This window comes from Penicillium odoratum (genome assembly GCF_028828045.1).
Source record: "Penicillium odoratum strain IBT 22623 chromosome Unknown utg000001l_segment0_segment0, whole genome shotgun sequence".
In the NCBI taxonomy this organism is placed as follows: domain Eukaryota; kingdom Fungi; phylum Ascomycota; class Eurotiomycetes; order Eurotiales; family Aspergillaceae; genus Penicillium; species Penicillium odoratum.
This window is the reverse complement of record NW_026643143.1, coordinates 4,027,901-4,039,992: the sequence shown is the minus strand read 5'-3', so window position 1 is coordinate 4,039,992 and position 12,092 is coordinate 4,027,901. Positions and strand designations below refer to the sequence as shown.

Genomic DNA, 12,092 nt, shown 5'->3' with positions numbered 1-12,092 from the left:
CCGGTGTACGCCTACATCCCCACCTTTCAAATCAAATAATACATCGACAGTCTTACTTTGATTCGACCTGAGAGTTTTAAGGTTAACGAGTGGTTTCAACATCGAATGTACCATATTGCTGTATCGTGATTTCAATTTTGTACTGAATAATAACTGTGTCTGGAGGAACACATTGGAATTCCTTTGGTGAGCTGAGTGGTCCTAGTCTCGTTGCTGAAGGGACTGACAGTTCCTTGGTGTGCGTCATTAATTCTTCAGGAGTGAACCAAACCGTATTGGTCCCTGGGAATGATCGTCGGTAAATTTGGACTCGGATATGAGCGATGGAGGAACCTTCGATAATGGTGTCTCTCTGTACAAGAGTGTTGAGGGAGCCCTCGACATTAGCGATGCCCTGAGAGTGGTCCTGGATAGACATACAAGCATTGTCCGCAACTTTAAAGACATCTAGCCCCTCGTTATCACTTGTACAAGTTGCTTTCCTTTAGCGGTTGTTTGGCCATTCTCAATATTTGATTCACCACGGCGAGGATCCTCAGGCAGGTCGATCGCATCGCAGGACCTTTGAAGCTCGGCATGGAGCTGACGACTTGGGAGATCATCTACAGTGCCGTCATCAGATGGAGTGCTCTGTGGGTCCTGGGTTTTTGTCATCTGAATCTTTGGCATGTTCGTGTAGTGGGTTCTCTCATCGTACTGGAGAATTTTCTCTTCGCTCGAACAATCTAGCTCGTTGCTTGTGCGGTTCTTGACGCGTTGTGAGGGTCCCTGATTGTCATCACCAGAGGATGCAGAGCGCTTGACACGGATTCCAGTATCTGCGTTCAGATCCCCGGGGAGTGTCTCGGGGGGATCCTGAGCCGCATTGCTGCAATATCTCCACAACATTTTGTGACATTGCTTCGAACGAAGCCGACCGTCCTTCCGGAAATATCCTGAGAAATGCTTGCGCACTGCTGGACAGAATTCCAGGAGCATCCTAATATCCTCCTCTTTGAGAATAGCAGCTGCCCTCTCCTCAAGGGTCAACCGTTGTAACTCGTACTTTAACTCACAAGCCTTCTTGAAATGACGCCGGCGACGGCGAGGCTGGACCGAATCGGGGCTCGATTCCTGAAACTGAATATCTACCGGCTTGTGTATGTTTGCAAAGTGCTTGTTTTCTAACTCGGTAGACTTCTGAATGGAGGAGGGGGTGTCATCGGCAAGAGGGGACAGAGATCGTTGCTGGTTTGATTGGTTTTGGTCCATAATCCAACGCATAAACCTTTCATCAATCAAAGGGCTTGCCGCGTCACCTGAGTTTCGGCTTTGGGTTATGGGACCCAACGAGTGCTCGTTGCCCAATTCAGCGCTGTATTCGATTGTTGTGGGGTTGTCGCCGCTATTGGGCGGGATTTGTTCGATTTCATCCTCCATGATGAGCGCACAAGGGTCTTGAGTGACCACTATTCAAACTAATACCAAGTAAAGGTTAGTTGAATAGTATAGAAATGCGAGGAACTGTAAAGGAGGAACCTTTCTAGAACTTGTTTGTGGTTCACTTCAGGGGTGCGAAGAGGAATAACGAAGGAGAAGATTGGTGGGAAGAAATACAAAGGAAGAAGAAACATAATGAAAAGATGGAGATACCAGTTGACATATTTGCATCCCCAAAAGACCAACCTCTTTTACCATAAACGCCGACTACCCTCTTTCCAAGGTTACCACAATTGAGTTCCAAATTATACGTATAATGAAATTTTTCAAATGTCTTAGACTTTTGCTGCTCACCCTCTACTAGCCCATTATCCTGTTTGATTTCTGACTTATTCTCCTACTGAGTCTCCCCATATCGTTGCATCATCACCCAGTTCACACAAGCTCATTCTAGAGCCGCATACACAAAGTGGATATGCTTATAATGCATTCATCTTCAGACTCCTCACATGACGTCTTCCAATTTGTGATTCAGTTTCGGCCAGTTCGAAACTGAATCTTCTGTCGTGTCGAGAGACTCACACTGAGGATCTCTTTCAACTACGTAGAGGATGACAATCCTCCATCCGCTAACCGAAACGGGGAGAAGAGAGATGTATTCTCTCTCGCAATGAGGATGCTTGATAATCGAGATGCCCAGCTAGATGCTGGAAAAATCCATACAGCCGGCAAGTAATTTGGCGACGCGTTTATGACATGATAAAATGTGTTGCAACTGCATGCCACTTACTGGCTTGACCCAGTTGAAAGCATTATCAACTTCGCACTCAAACCCTCAGAAGTTTGGTTACCTAGGGCGAGATTAGTGGTGTCCTAGAGACGCACAAAGACGTTTCTGATGAAATCCATGAAGAGCTATACATGGAGGAGTAGCAGAATCTGGAGAAAGAGAAGCGCAAAGGGTGTAATATTGCTGGGCATAGAACGCCGTATCCAACTATCAAAAACAATGTTCTCCTGTCCCACCCTGCTAGGGTTGACATAACGACTCCAAAACCGACTGTTAACTTAGCACAGTGGAAGAATGACTACGAGCTCCTTGAAGTTTGCCGGGTTTAGAAATGTTGCTGTCATAGAATACGTTAAGTGACTTGCATCAAATGTTTCTGATGAAGTCTTCAAAGCTGCATTCTGACTAGCGTCCGACGTAACGCTGTCAGACGGCTTCGATCTTGAGTCCTGCTCTTTTCTTTTTTCTTAACAGATGCATCGAAGTCAAACCAAAACAACGCCAACACATTTTCTACACCACTCCAAGAACGGGTACGGCCTACTTGACGTTCTCCACCCAGTCATGGATGTTTTCTACGAAATTTCGGGCAATTTCGGCTTTGATCCCCTCGCCAACGAAGAATTTTGGGTTTTGGTCCTTGTAGATGTGCTCCTAAGATAATTTAAGTGTTCGCTATTTTTTGGCATTCAGATTGGCGTTCGGATATCGTAATACGTGGCACATCTGCGGAGAAGAGAGGAGACTGCGGACCGCCAAAGCATGGAGGAACTTTAACAAATGATATTTAGAAGTGAGTGCTTAGCGCATTAGAAGTCACCCGATGGTGGTACTCAAATCATTTGGTGGGGAAAGTTCAGCACTATTTTGACCAAGAACCTAACACTGTGCACGACAGGGTAATTATGACCTCTGTATCTTTCGGAAACAATTCGGGAATCCAAGTGTGGATTAACCAAGGGTCGATATACGTTTCACAAGGTAAGTTTCCAAGGGCCTGCAACACGGGTTCAGGCGTATCTCAAAGTTGACGAACAACGGCTTCCCCCTTCCCAGAGCGATCGGCCAGAGCGATCGGAACCCCGCCTCGAGCCCCTATCAACCGTCCCATTCCTGCGCGACCCAGACTTTGTTCGACGCGATGCACTCCTCAACCAGATTCACCAAAAATCCTCGATCCAGGGGTCCAGAATAGTACTCGTCGGTCTGGGTGGCGTTGGGTTCGGATAATACGTTCTTAAAAGGATACCTACCCTATGCTGACAATGCAGTAGGAAAACACAGCTTGCCATCGAATACTGCCACTGGGTACGACAAAGATCTCCCGAGACGTGGACTTTCTGGATCCATGCGAGTAACGCGGCCCGCTGCGAGCAAAGTCTCCGAGTCCTTGCCGATCGAATCAGGCTTCCCGGGCTAGGGGATCGTAACGCGAATATATTCCAGCTCGTCGGGAACTGGCTACAAGATAAGAGGAATGGAAAATGGATTCTCGTACTAGACAATGTCGATGATGACAGCCTCCTTCGCAAACCTTTCGTTCCCGGTTTTGCGGAGAAGCAAGTGGGCCGGTAAATACATCGACGCAGCCACCGCTGAGGTACCTTCTCGAAAGCTCAAATGTCTCTGTGATTATCACAAGTCGGAGTAGAGGGGTAGCGTTAAACATCACTGGTCCTAAGAATCTCATTGCAGTGCAACTAATGGAAAAGGCCGAAGCGCTGGATTTGCTGCAGAAAAAAGCAGACATACCTGCAGACAGTGAAGACATAGTGCGACTGGTAGAGGCGCTTGAGTTTGTGCCACTCGCAATTGTACAGGCTGCCGCTTATATCACTCACCGTTCACCTCGATGTTCAGCTTCTCAATACCTTGAGAAAATCCAAAGTGATAGTGAAGCAGTACGGCTGCTTAAATATGAGGCTGGCCTTCTTCACCGAGACTGGGAAGCCAAGAATTCTATTCTGCTCACGTGGCAAATCTCATTTGACCATATTCATGACGTACGACCGTCTGCGATAGGCCTTCTTTCTCTTATGAGCTTTTTTGATCGTCAATGAATTCCTGAGAGCATACTCCGAGTTCGACAAAGGCAGGAAACACATCAAAATATATGTCCTGGGAGAAATGACGAAAGCTCTAATGAAGAGGATGGAGGCAGTTTGTCTGACTCTGATACTGATCAGTCTTTCGAAGACGATGTCAGCACACTTGCCGATTATTCATTGATATCAATCGGCGAGCAGAGCTCAGTATTCATAATGCATCGACTAGTGCAAATAACTGTGTGCACATGGTTGAAAAGTCATAGGCAGCTTGAGCAGTGGAAAAAGATATTTATCAGCAATCTTTATTACATGTTTCCAACAGGGCAACACAACAACTGGGAAAGGTGCCGATCGCTTTTCCTACATATTCGATCGGCTCTTTTTAACCGTCCCGAATCAAACGACTCGAAGTCTCTAGAACAATGGGCAACGCTCCTTTATCGGGGTGCTTGGTACGCATGGGAAAGTGGGAATATTGAGGACGCGAAAGAAATGGCACTGAAGTCGAGAAAACAGAGATTGGAAATCTTTGGCGCAGATAATCCAAAAACCCTCGAGACTACTTCAATTTTAGCGGCGGTATACCGGGACGAGGGACGGTGGCAGGAGGCTGAGCAGCTATTTGTGCAGGTCATAGAGTATCGCAAGGCCAAACTCGGTGAGAACCATCCCGACACACTATCGAGTATAGCCAATCTCGCGTCAACGTATTGGAGCCAAGGCCGGTGGGAAGAGGCCGAGCAGCTTCAAGTGCAGGTAATAAGAACCCGCAAAACCAAGCTCGGTGAGGACCATCCCGACACACTATCGAGTATAGCCAATCTCGCGTCAACGTATTGGAGCCAAGGCCGGTGGGAAGAGGCCGAGCAGCTTCAAGTGCAGGTAATAAGAACCCGCAAAACCAAGCTCGGTGAGGACCATCCCGACACACTATCGAGTATAGCCAACCTTGCGTCCACATATTGGAACCAAGGCCGGTGGGAAGAGGCCGAGCAGCTTCAAGTACAGGTGATGGAAACTCGCAAGACTAAGCTCGGTGAGAATCATCCCGATACTCTATCGAGTATAGCCAACCTTGCGTCGACATATAGGGAGTAGGGTCGATGGGGAGGAGGCCGAGCAGCTTGAAGTACAGGTGATCGAGAGTCGTAAGACTAAGCTCGGTGAGAACCATCCCGATACTCTATCGAGTATGGCCAATCTTGCGTCAACATATTGGAAATAGGGCCGGTGGGAGGAGGCTGAACAGTCGATATGCATGTGATGGAGACGAGCAAGTGTAAGCTCGGCGAGGACCATCCCTTTACGCTGACGGGTATGGCCAACCTTGCATCAACGTATAGGAAGTAGGGCCGGTTAGAGGACGCCGAGCAGCTCGAGATGCAAGTGATGGATACTCGCCAAGCTAAGCTTGGTGAGGACCATCCCGACACATTATCGAGCATAGCCAACCTTGCGTCGACGTATACGAAACAGGGCCGGTGGGAAGAGGCCGAACAGCTCCAATTGCAGGTGATGGAGGCTCGTAAGACCAAGTTCGGCGAGAACCAACCCGATACACTATCTAGTACAGCCAATCTTGCGTCGACGTATAGGGAACAGGGTTGGTTGGAGAAGGCCGAGCAGCTCGAGGTGCAGGTGATGGACACTCGCAAGACCAAGCTCGGTGAGAACCATCCCGACACACTGACGAGTATGGCCAACCTTGCCTTCACCTGGAACTCTGCAGGTCGGAAAGCCGATGCAATTGATTCGTTGAGGATCTGTGTAGCTAAGCAGAAGCTAATACTAGGCCCTGCTCATCCTGACGCTGTGTTCAATTACAACACACTCCTGGAATGGGAAAATGAGCTCAGTATCGATTCATGATTTATGAGAAATGCCTCGGTTTATTGATGTCCTAGCCCATCATTGTTGGAATGAACGCTGTGCAAAACATGGAACTCAATTTCGAATATTAGTCTACCATCAAAAATGGAGTGTATTTTACAGTATCAAACATCTCAATCGTCAAGAACTAGGCCTATGTGCCGAAAATGGCCTCGAGCATTATCTTCTCTTGCCCCAACCTGAATATGATTGGCGCTTTCCAAGTTAGGAAAGAGTAGTAAGTCACGTGAAATCCATTTATCTTCAGACACGATCTGGACCCATTAAATAGTGGGACAGAAACAGTGGAATCCTCGGAGTCCGCGTGACTCATGCGATAAGTTGACTAATCGGGTACTCCTCCCCCGCACGAAAATCATTCCGGGTGAGATTGGGACGTGACTTGGTATGACAGTGAGTGGGGACAGGAATATTCATGAAAGGGGGGGCTTTCAAGGAATAGAAGTAGATATTTCATATCATCATAAATTCACAATCAAGGGATAAATATTGTTATCTCTCGCGCAAGGCTGTTACTCGCTATTAATAACCCTGTTTAACGCCGAGTCGAAATAGGCAAGAAACTTGGCGCTAGGCACATGAGAGTCGGCCCCCACAACCCACCGATTCCTGACCTCTTTATAATCACTGCCGCCCGGCTCCTCATTTCCCATTCGTTATTTTATCATTATTTTTTGTACCTTACAGCCTCATCATGAAGTTTCTACCACTTGCGTTGAGCGCAACGGTCTCGACCGCCCTGGCTGCGGTGATCCCCCAGGAGCCATTAGGTCCGTCAATCGTCCAAAACACCCAACAGCCCAAGTGGTTGATTGAGTTGGCCCCATACACCACCCGCTGGGTGACCGAGGAAGAGAAGTGGGCGTTGAAATTGGTAAGTCAATCATCTCAAACATCTATCTCACCCCCCACTAATTGGTTATTTTCTCACAGGATGGAGTCAATTTCATTGATGTTACCGATGAGTTCCAGTCCGGATCTTACGGTACTCTTCACACGCAGCGCGTCGTCCGGTACCCGGGCCAGATGAACTACACCGAAGCCGTGGTGCCTCTCGCTGGAGAGCTTTCTAAGAGCAATATGAAGAAGAACCTGGAGCACTTCACCTCCTTCCACACCCGCTACTACAAGTCGCAGACGGGTATCCAGTCTGCTGAATGGCTGCTGGATCAAGTCACCACCGTGGTGCATGATTCAGGTGCCACCAAGTACGGCGCAACTGTAGAGCGATTCGATCACCAGTGGGGCCAGTTTAGCATTATCGCCCGCATCCCGGGTCAAACCAAAAACACTGTTGTGCTGGGGGCCCACCAGGACAGCATCAATCTGTTTCTCCCCTCGATCCTGGCTGCGCCAGGTGCAGATGACGATGGTAGTGGAACTGTCACGATCCTCGAGTCACTCCGAGCCCTGCTGCGGTCGGAGGCGATTGTTCAGGGTCAGGCAAACAACACCATCGAATTCCACTGGTACTCGGCGGAAGAGGGAGGTCTGTTAGGTTCCCAGGCCATCTTCTCCAAGTACAAGAAAGACCACCGTGAAATTAAGGCTATGCTTCAGCAAGACATGACTGGCTATGTTCAGGGTACGCTGGATGCCGGCCAGCCAGAGTCAGTGGGTGTCATTGTCGACTATGTCGACCCAGGTCTCACCGCATTTATCAAGGAAGTCATCACCACTGTAAGTGACCTATTATCAAAGAACATGCAAGGATCTACTTTTCTGACCCCCGCTTCAATAGTACTGTGATATCCCTTACGTCGAGACCAAGTGCGGTTATGCCTGCTCCGACCATGCTTCGGCCAGCCGATTCGGCTACCCCTCGGCTTTTGTGATTGAGTCTCAGTTCGAGAACTCAGACAAAAAAATCCACTCCACCGATGACTTGATCAAGTATCTGAGCTTTGATCACATGTTGCAGCATGCCAAGATGAGCTTGGCCTTTGCATACGAGTTGGCATTTGCCCCTTTCTGAGTTTAGCTCGATAGGGACCTTGTCTTGATTTTATTTCCTTGCAATGGCGTTTTGGGATATACCTATGGGCTTCCGTTTATTTGTAGAAGGCGAGCGTAGATTCGTCGCTGGTTTGGCTTCCGATTCATGTCTGGATTTCGGTCTTCCAAACAATATCATTATTTACCTCTCGATCACATGTCTGGAATAGTTTTATCATACTTCTCCTATCAATCAGGTTCTTTTTATTCATCTCATTGTTCCAATGTTGTTGAAGATGAAGAAATAAGAGTGTTCAACTCAAGACAATGACGTAACTCAGGTCCCTCCACACGTGACGTTTATGCGACGGGATTGACCGAACATGTTTCGACGCATGCAGGAGCTTCCCACAACACAATTATATTTTGGTCGGCCCAACTGCACAGGTAAATTGTGACATCTATCCCGTCCAAAATTACCTCATATACGCAATTTTGGAATTGACTTTGTAACATTGCAGACATGAGCTCTCACGCCTACACCCAAGAGCTCCACCTGGCCAGCCTCGCCGTCCAGCGAGCCGCACTCCTTACAAAACAATTACTCTCCGCAGTCGACAAAGGCTCCTTGAGCAAAAGCGATGACTCACCCGTGACGATCGCCGACTTCGCCGCCCAAGCCTCCATTATTGCCGCGATTCACCACACCTTCCCAGATGACGACATTGTCGGTGAGGAAGATGCCACAGCCCTGCGCGAAGACCCTGTCCTCCTCGAACGCACATGGGAGCTTGCCACGTCCGCCCACCTTGACGATGAAGCCAGTGAGGCACTTCTATATACCCCACAATCCCGGGAGGAGCTGCTTGACCTCATCGATCTCGGCGCTCGCGGGCAGTGCAGGCGCGGTACGCGAGCATGGACACTTGACCCGGTAGATGGTACTGCAACCTTCATTCGGGGACAACAGTACGCTGTGTGCCTATCACTTGTTGAGGACGGTCAGCAAAAGCTCGGCATCATCGGCTGCCCGAATATGGATCTCAGTTCTGGGCGCGTGGCGGAGGATCTCGTGGACCGCGACGGGCACGGGCAGCTTTTAACTGCGATCGCAGGACAGGGAGCATTCATTCAGCCTATGGGTACCGGTGCTCTTCTACCAGGAGAGCAGCTTGAGCGGGTACCACAGATTACAGAGAGCAGCGAAGTGCAGTTCGTCGATACACAGGAGTCGACTTCCCAACGACTGGATCTGCATGAGAAAATCGCAGCGCACTTGAAGTGCCCGTGGCCGAACACGGTTGATCTGTGGTCCGCTCAGATGAGGTATATTGCCATCGCCGTGCGTGGCGGGTGTAACTCCTTCCTCAAGGTTCCTCTGAAAGAGTCGTACCGATCTAAGATCTGGGATCACTCTGGCGGGATGTTACTTGTACAGGAGCTTGGCTGTGTGGTAACGGATCTGGATGGTCGACCAGTCGACTGTGGTCTGGGACGAACCTTGGCCGATTGTCACGGCTTGGTTGTGGCGCCTGCTTCCATTCATGGCCATGTCATGGAGGCTGTTCGGGTCGTACGGGCAGCCAATCATTGAATCTTAATACAAGTCTAAGGAACTACCTCGGTGCCTTTACAACACCATACAGATCAACCTTGCGAGAAATGCGAAACGCCAAGCGTTGTAGGCACCGAGTTTTATTTTTTATTTTAGCGGTCAGCCAGTCCGCAAGGCATTGATACCCCGTTTGGTCAGATCTCCCATTTACAGTTCAGGTTAAGTCAGTCATCAAATTGAAAAAAGTGATTTCAATTTGGTAGCTTTGGCCCCTTGCCCCGCGTTCCAGGTCCTCGTTGAAGTTGTAGCTATGTGTAGAGTGACAGCACGTAGTTATCCATGCATGGCGAGAGGAGGACCACTAAATTATTTAAATGAGAATGTTCAATGTTTATTTGGCTCTCATCTTTTTCTACCCAGTTTTCTTCAGGTAAAAGAGCACAATTCAGCTTGCAGCTCATCCATACTACTTCCCCCAACCCCAGGTTGATCTTCCAAGCCGCAGGACCGTGCACGCCGATCAACACCACGGCAAAGTTGCGCCATCGCATCTCTTTTCGGTACGAATCCTTACTCCTTCCAAATCTGAAACAAAAACCATTAGACTCCAGGGGCTCATTTTCCTAGACCTTAAACCAGAGAACGGAACAAAACTTGGTTCCAGTGGTGGGTCTCAAGGTGCCAACTTAATGTTGGTTCGTGCGGATACCGGATAAGATAGAGAGCAATTTTGACATCATCATGCTTTCTATGATGTACCCGAATTTAGCGCCACTGTAACTCCTCGCTGCACTTTTACTGGTGGGAAATCGGTCATCAGACCATATTGCGGGGATGTAGCTGCCTGTATATAACGCCATCCCCACCTCTTTTGAATACACCTCTTTCTTCCTTGTCATCGACAAAATCTATCATGGCAAACTACAATCCTTTCGCACGCCGTGAGACTCATAATGCTCACGCGTTGAATGTCTATCGAGTCTTTGTACCTGTTACGTGGGCGCTGGTCGTCATAGTTGGAATTTACTACTCCATCCACTCGCCGGATGATACGAAGGGCAGTAAGAAGATCTGGAAGCAGGTCAAGAGACATGCTACGCCTTTTACACAGAACAAGACTGTGACTGAGATCTATTGGTGAGTGTCTATAGCTATAGATATATATGGTGTCACTTACTTGACTTGACATGATTATTTCTAACACGTTTCGCCTTCCTAGGGTACTCCTGCTGCTCTCACAGCTAAGCTATGTGTGGCACCTCTTCCACAAGGACGCTGCCCTGGTAGCAGCTGCCGCTAATGTAGCCACCCACTTCATCCTGAACAACTTGTTCACCCTGGCATGGATCCTGCTCTGGACTCGGAACCACTTCTGGGGCGCCGAGATTATCTTGATGGCCCACTTCATCAACCAGAGTACCGCGTACTGGCGTCACCGGAATCTTCCTGATTTTGTGCACCTCCCCGCTGTCGCAGGTCCGTATGCATGGACATTGTTCGCATTGTTCTGGAATGGAGCTGTCGCCGTTCACAGCCATAACCTGCCTGGCCGTATTGTGGCCAATATCTTTATCTGGGTGATCCTGTTCGTGGGTTTGTTCAGTATTTTGCTGCGTCAGGATCATATTCTGGGCTACTGCCTCAGCTTCCTCAGCTTGTGTAAGTCAAGGCATGGGTTTCGAGGTTCTATCAGAAAATGCTAATCGGTATGACAGCGCTGGCGGTCCAGCAATTTTCTATCAAGATCATTGCCTTGCAATGGATTTTTGCCTTTGTTATCTTCGGCGTCTTCTTGGTGGTGTCATTATATATCTCGACTACCAAGTATACCGGACGCGACTCGCTCTTCCGTCGTGTCGTGCACCCCGAGAGCACCGATCGGGAAAGACAACCATTGCTCAATGATGATATCTAAACCCTCACGAATTCGATGGTTGTTGTGACGGTACTTGTACGAGGATTGAGGTCATTGGTTGTGGAGCTGGACGGGAAAATGAAGCTAGTCGGATGTTGATTGGATGAGCTCGGGTGGTCTGATTTTTCAATTCCTACAACCCTTTAATTCCCTCTTACTTGCAGTCGTAATACAGTCTGGGTTAGGTTAGCTTCTCGCCTTTGGTGGGCTTATGTTTCTGAATCTAATGCACCTTCAACATGAGATTGCGCAGCTTCCGCGCCTCGGACCCACATGGTGGAGACCAAATCTAGTAGGAAGTTGATATAAATCAACACAAACATTGAACGAAGCAAGTGTTGATGCAGATAATGAGGAAACTTTAAGCATGTCTGACAATTATCTGATTTATTGAATAGGTCAATGTCGAGTTTGAGTGTGAAATCCATCGATTTCCCCCGTGCAGAAAACTCCCTTGTAAATACGTTGTCATGGCAACAGGATCCACCTCCACTTTGTTGATCGAGCACGGAGGAACCGGGCCAGACTTTACCATCACAT

The 12,092-nt window shown here is 48.5% G+C and overlaps 5 protein-coding genes across 5 annotated transcripts; 4 read left to right on the top strand and 1 right to left on the bottom strand.

The window, feature by feature from the left end:
• Positions 1-82: 82 nt before the first annotated feature.
• Positions 83-1,419, bottom strand: N7520_001549 (uncharacterized protein; the record flags this gene model as incomplete). Its single annotated transcript, XM_057135484.1, has 2 exons — positions 83-406; positions 472-1,419. The coding sequence occupies 2 exons, from the start codon at positions 1,417-1,419 to the stop codon at positions 83-85; spliced, it is 1,272 nt and encodes a 423-aa protein (XP_057001420.1).
• A 764-nt stretch (positions 1,420-2,183) lies between these two features.
• On the top strand, positions 2,184-2,464 carry N7520_001548 (uncharacterized protein; the record flags this gene model as incomplete). Its single annotated transcript, XM_057135483.1, has 2 exons — positions 2,184-2,260; positions 2,299-2,464. 2 exons carry the CDS (start codon positions 2,184-2,186, stop codon positions 2,462-2,464), a joined length of 243 nt encoding a protein of 80 aa, XP_057001419.1.
• Positions 2,465-6,841: 4,377 nt separating this feature from the next.
• Positions 6,842-8,122, top strand: lap1 (putative aminopeptidase; the record flags this gene model as incomplete). The annotated part of the gene is made up of 3 exons (XM_057135482.1): positions 6,842-7,021; positions 7,081-7,827; positions 7,889-8,122. 3 exons carry the CDS (start codon positions 6,842-6,844, stop codon positions 8,120-8,122), a joined length of 1,161 nt encoding a protein of 386 aa, XP_057001418.1.
• Positions 8,123-8,605: 483 nt separating this feature from the next.
• Positions 8,606-9,676, top strand: N7520_001546 (inositol monophosphatase family protein; the record flags this gene model as incomplete). Its single annotated transcript, XM_057135481.1, has 1 exon — positions 8,606-9,676. The coding sequence occupies one exon, from the start codon at positions 8,606-8,608 to the stop codon at positions 9,674-9,676; it is 1,071 nt and encodes a 356-aa protein (XP_057001417.1).
• An 874-nt stretch (positions 9,677-10,550) lies between these two features.
• N7520_001545 (DUF1774 domain-containing protein) lies at positions 10,551-11,552 on the top strand (the record flags this gene model as incomplete). Its single annotated transcript, XM_057135480.1, has 3 exons — positions 10,551-10,774; positions 10,857-11,296; positions 11,353-11,552. 3 exons carry the CDS (start codon positions 10,551-10,553, stop codon positions 11,550-11,552), a joined length of 864 nt encoding a protein of 287 aa, XP_057001416.1.
• Between the last annotated feature and the right edge of the window lie 540 nt (positions 11,553-12,092).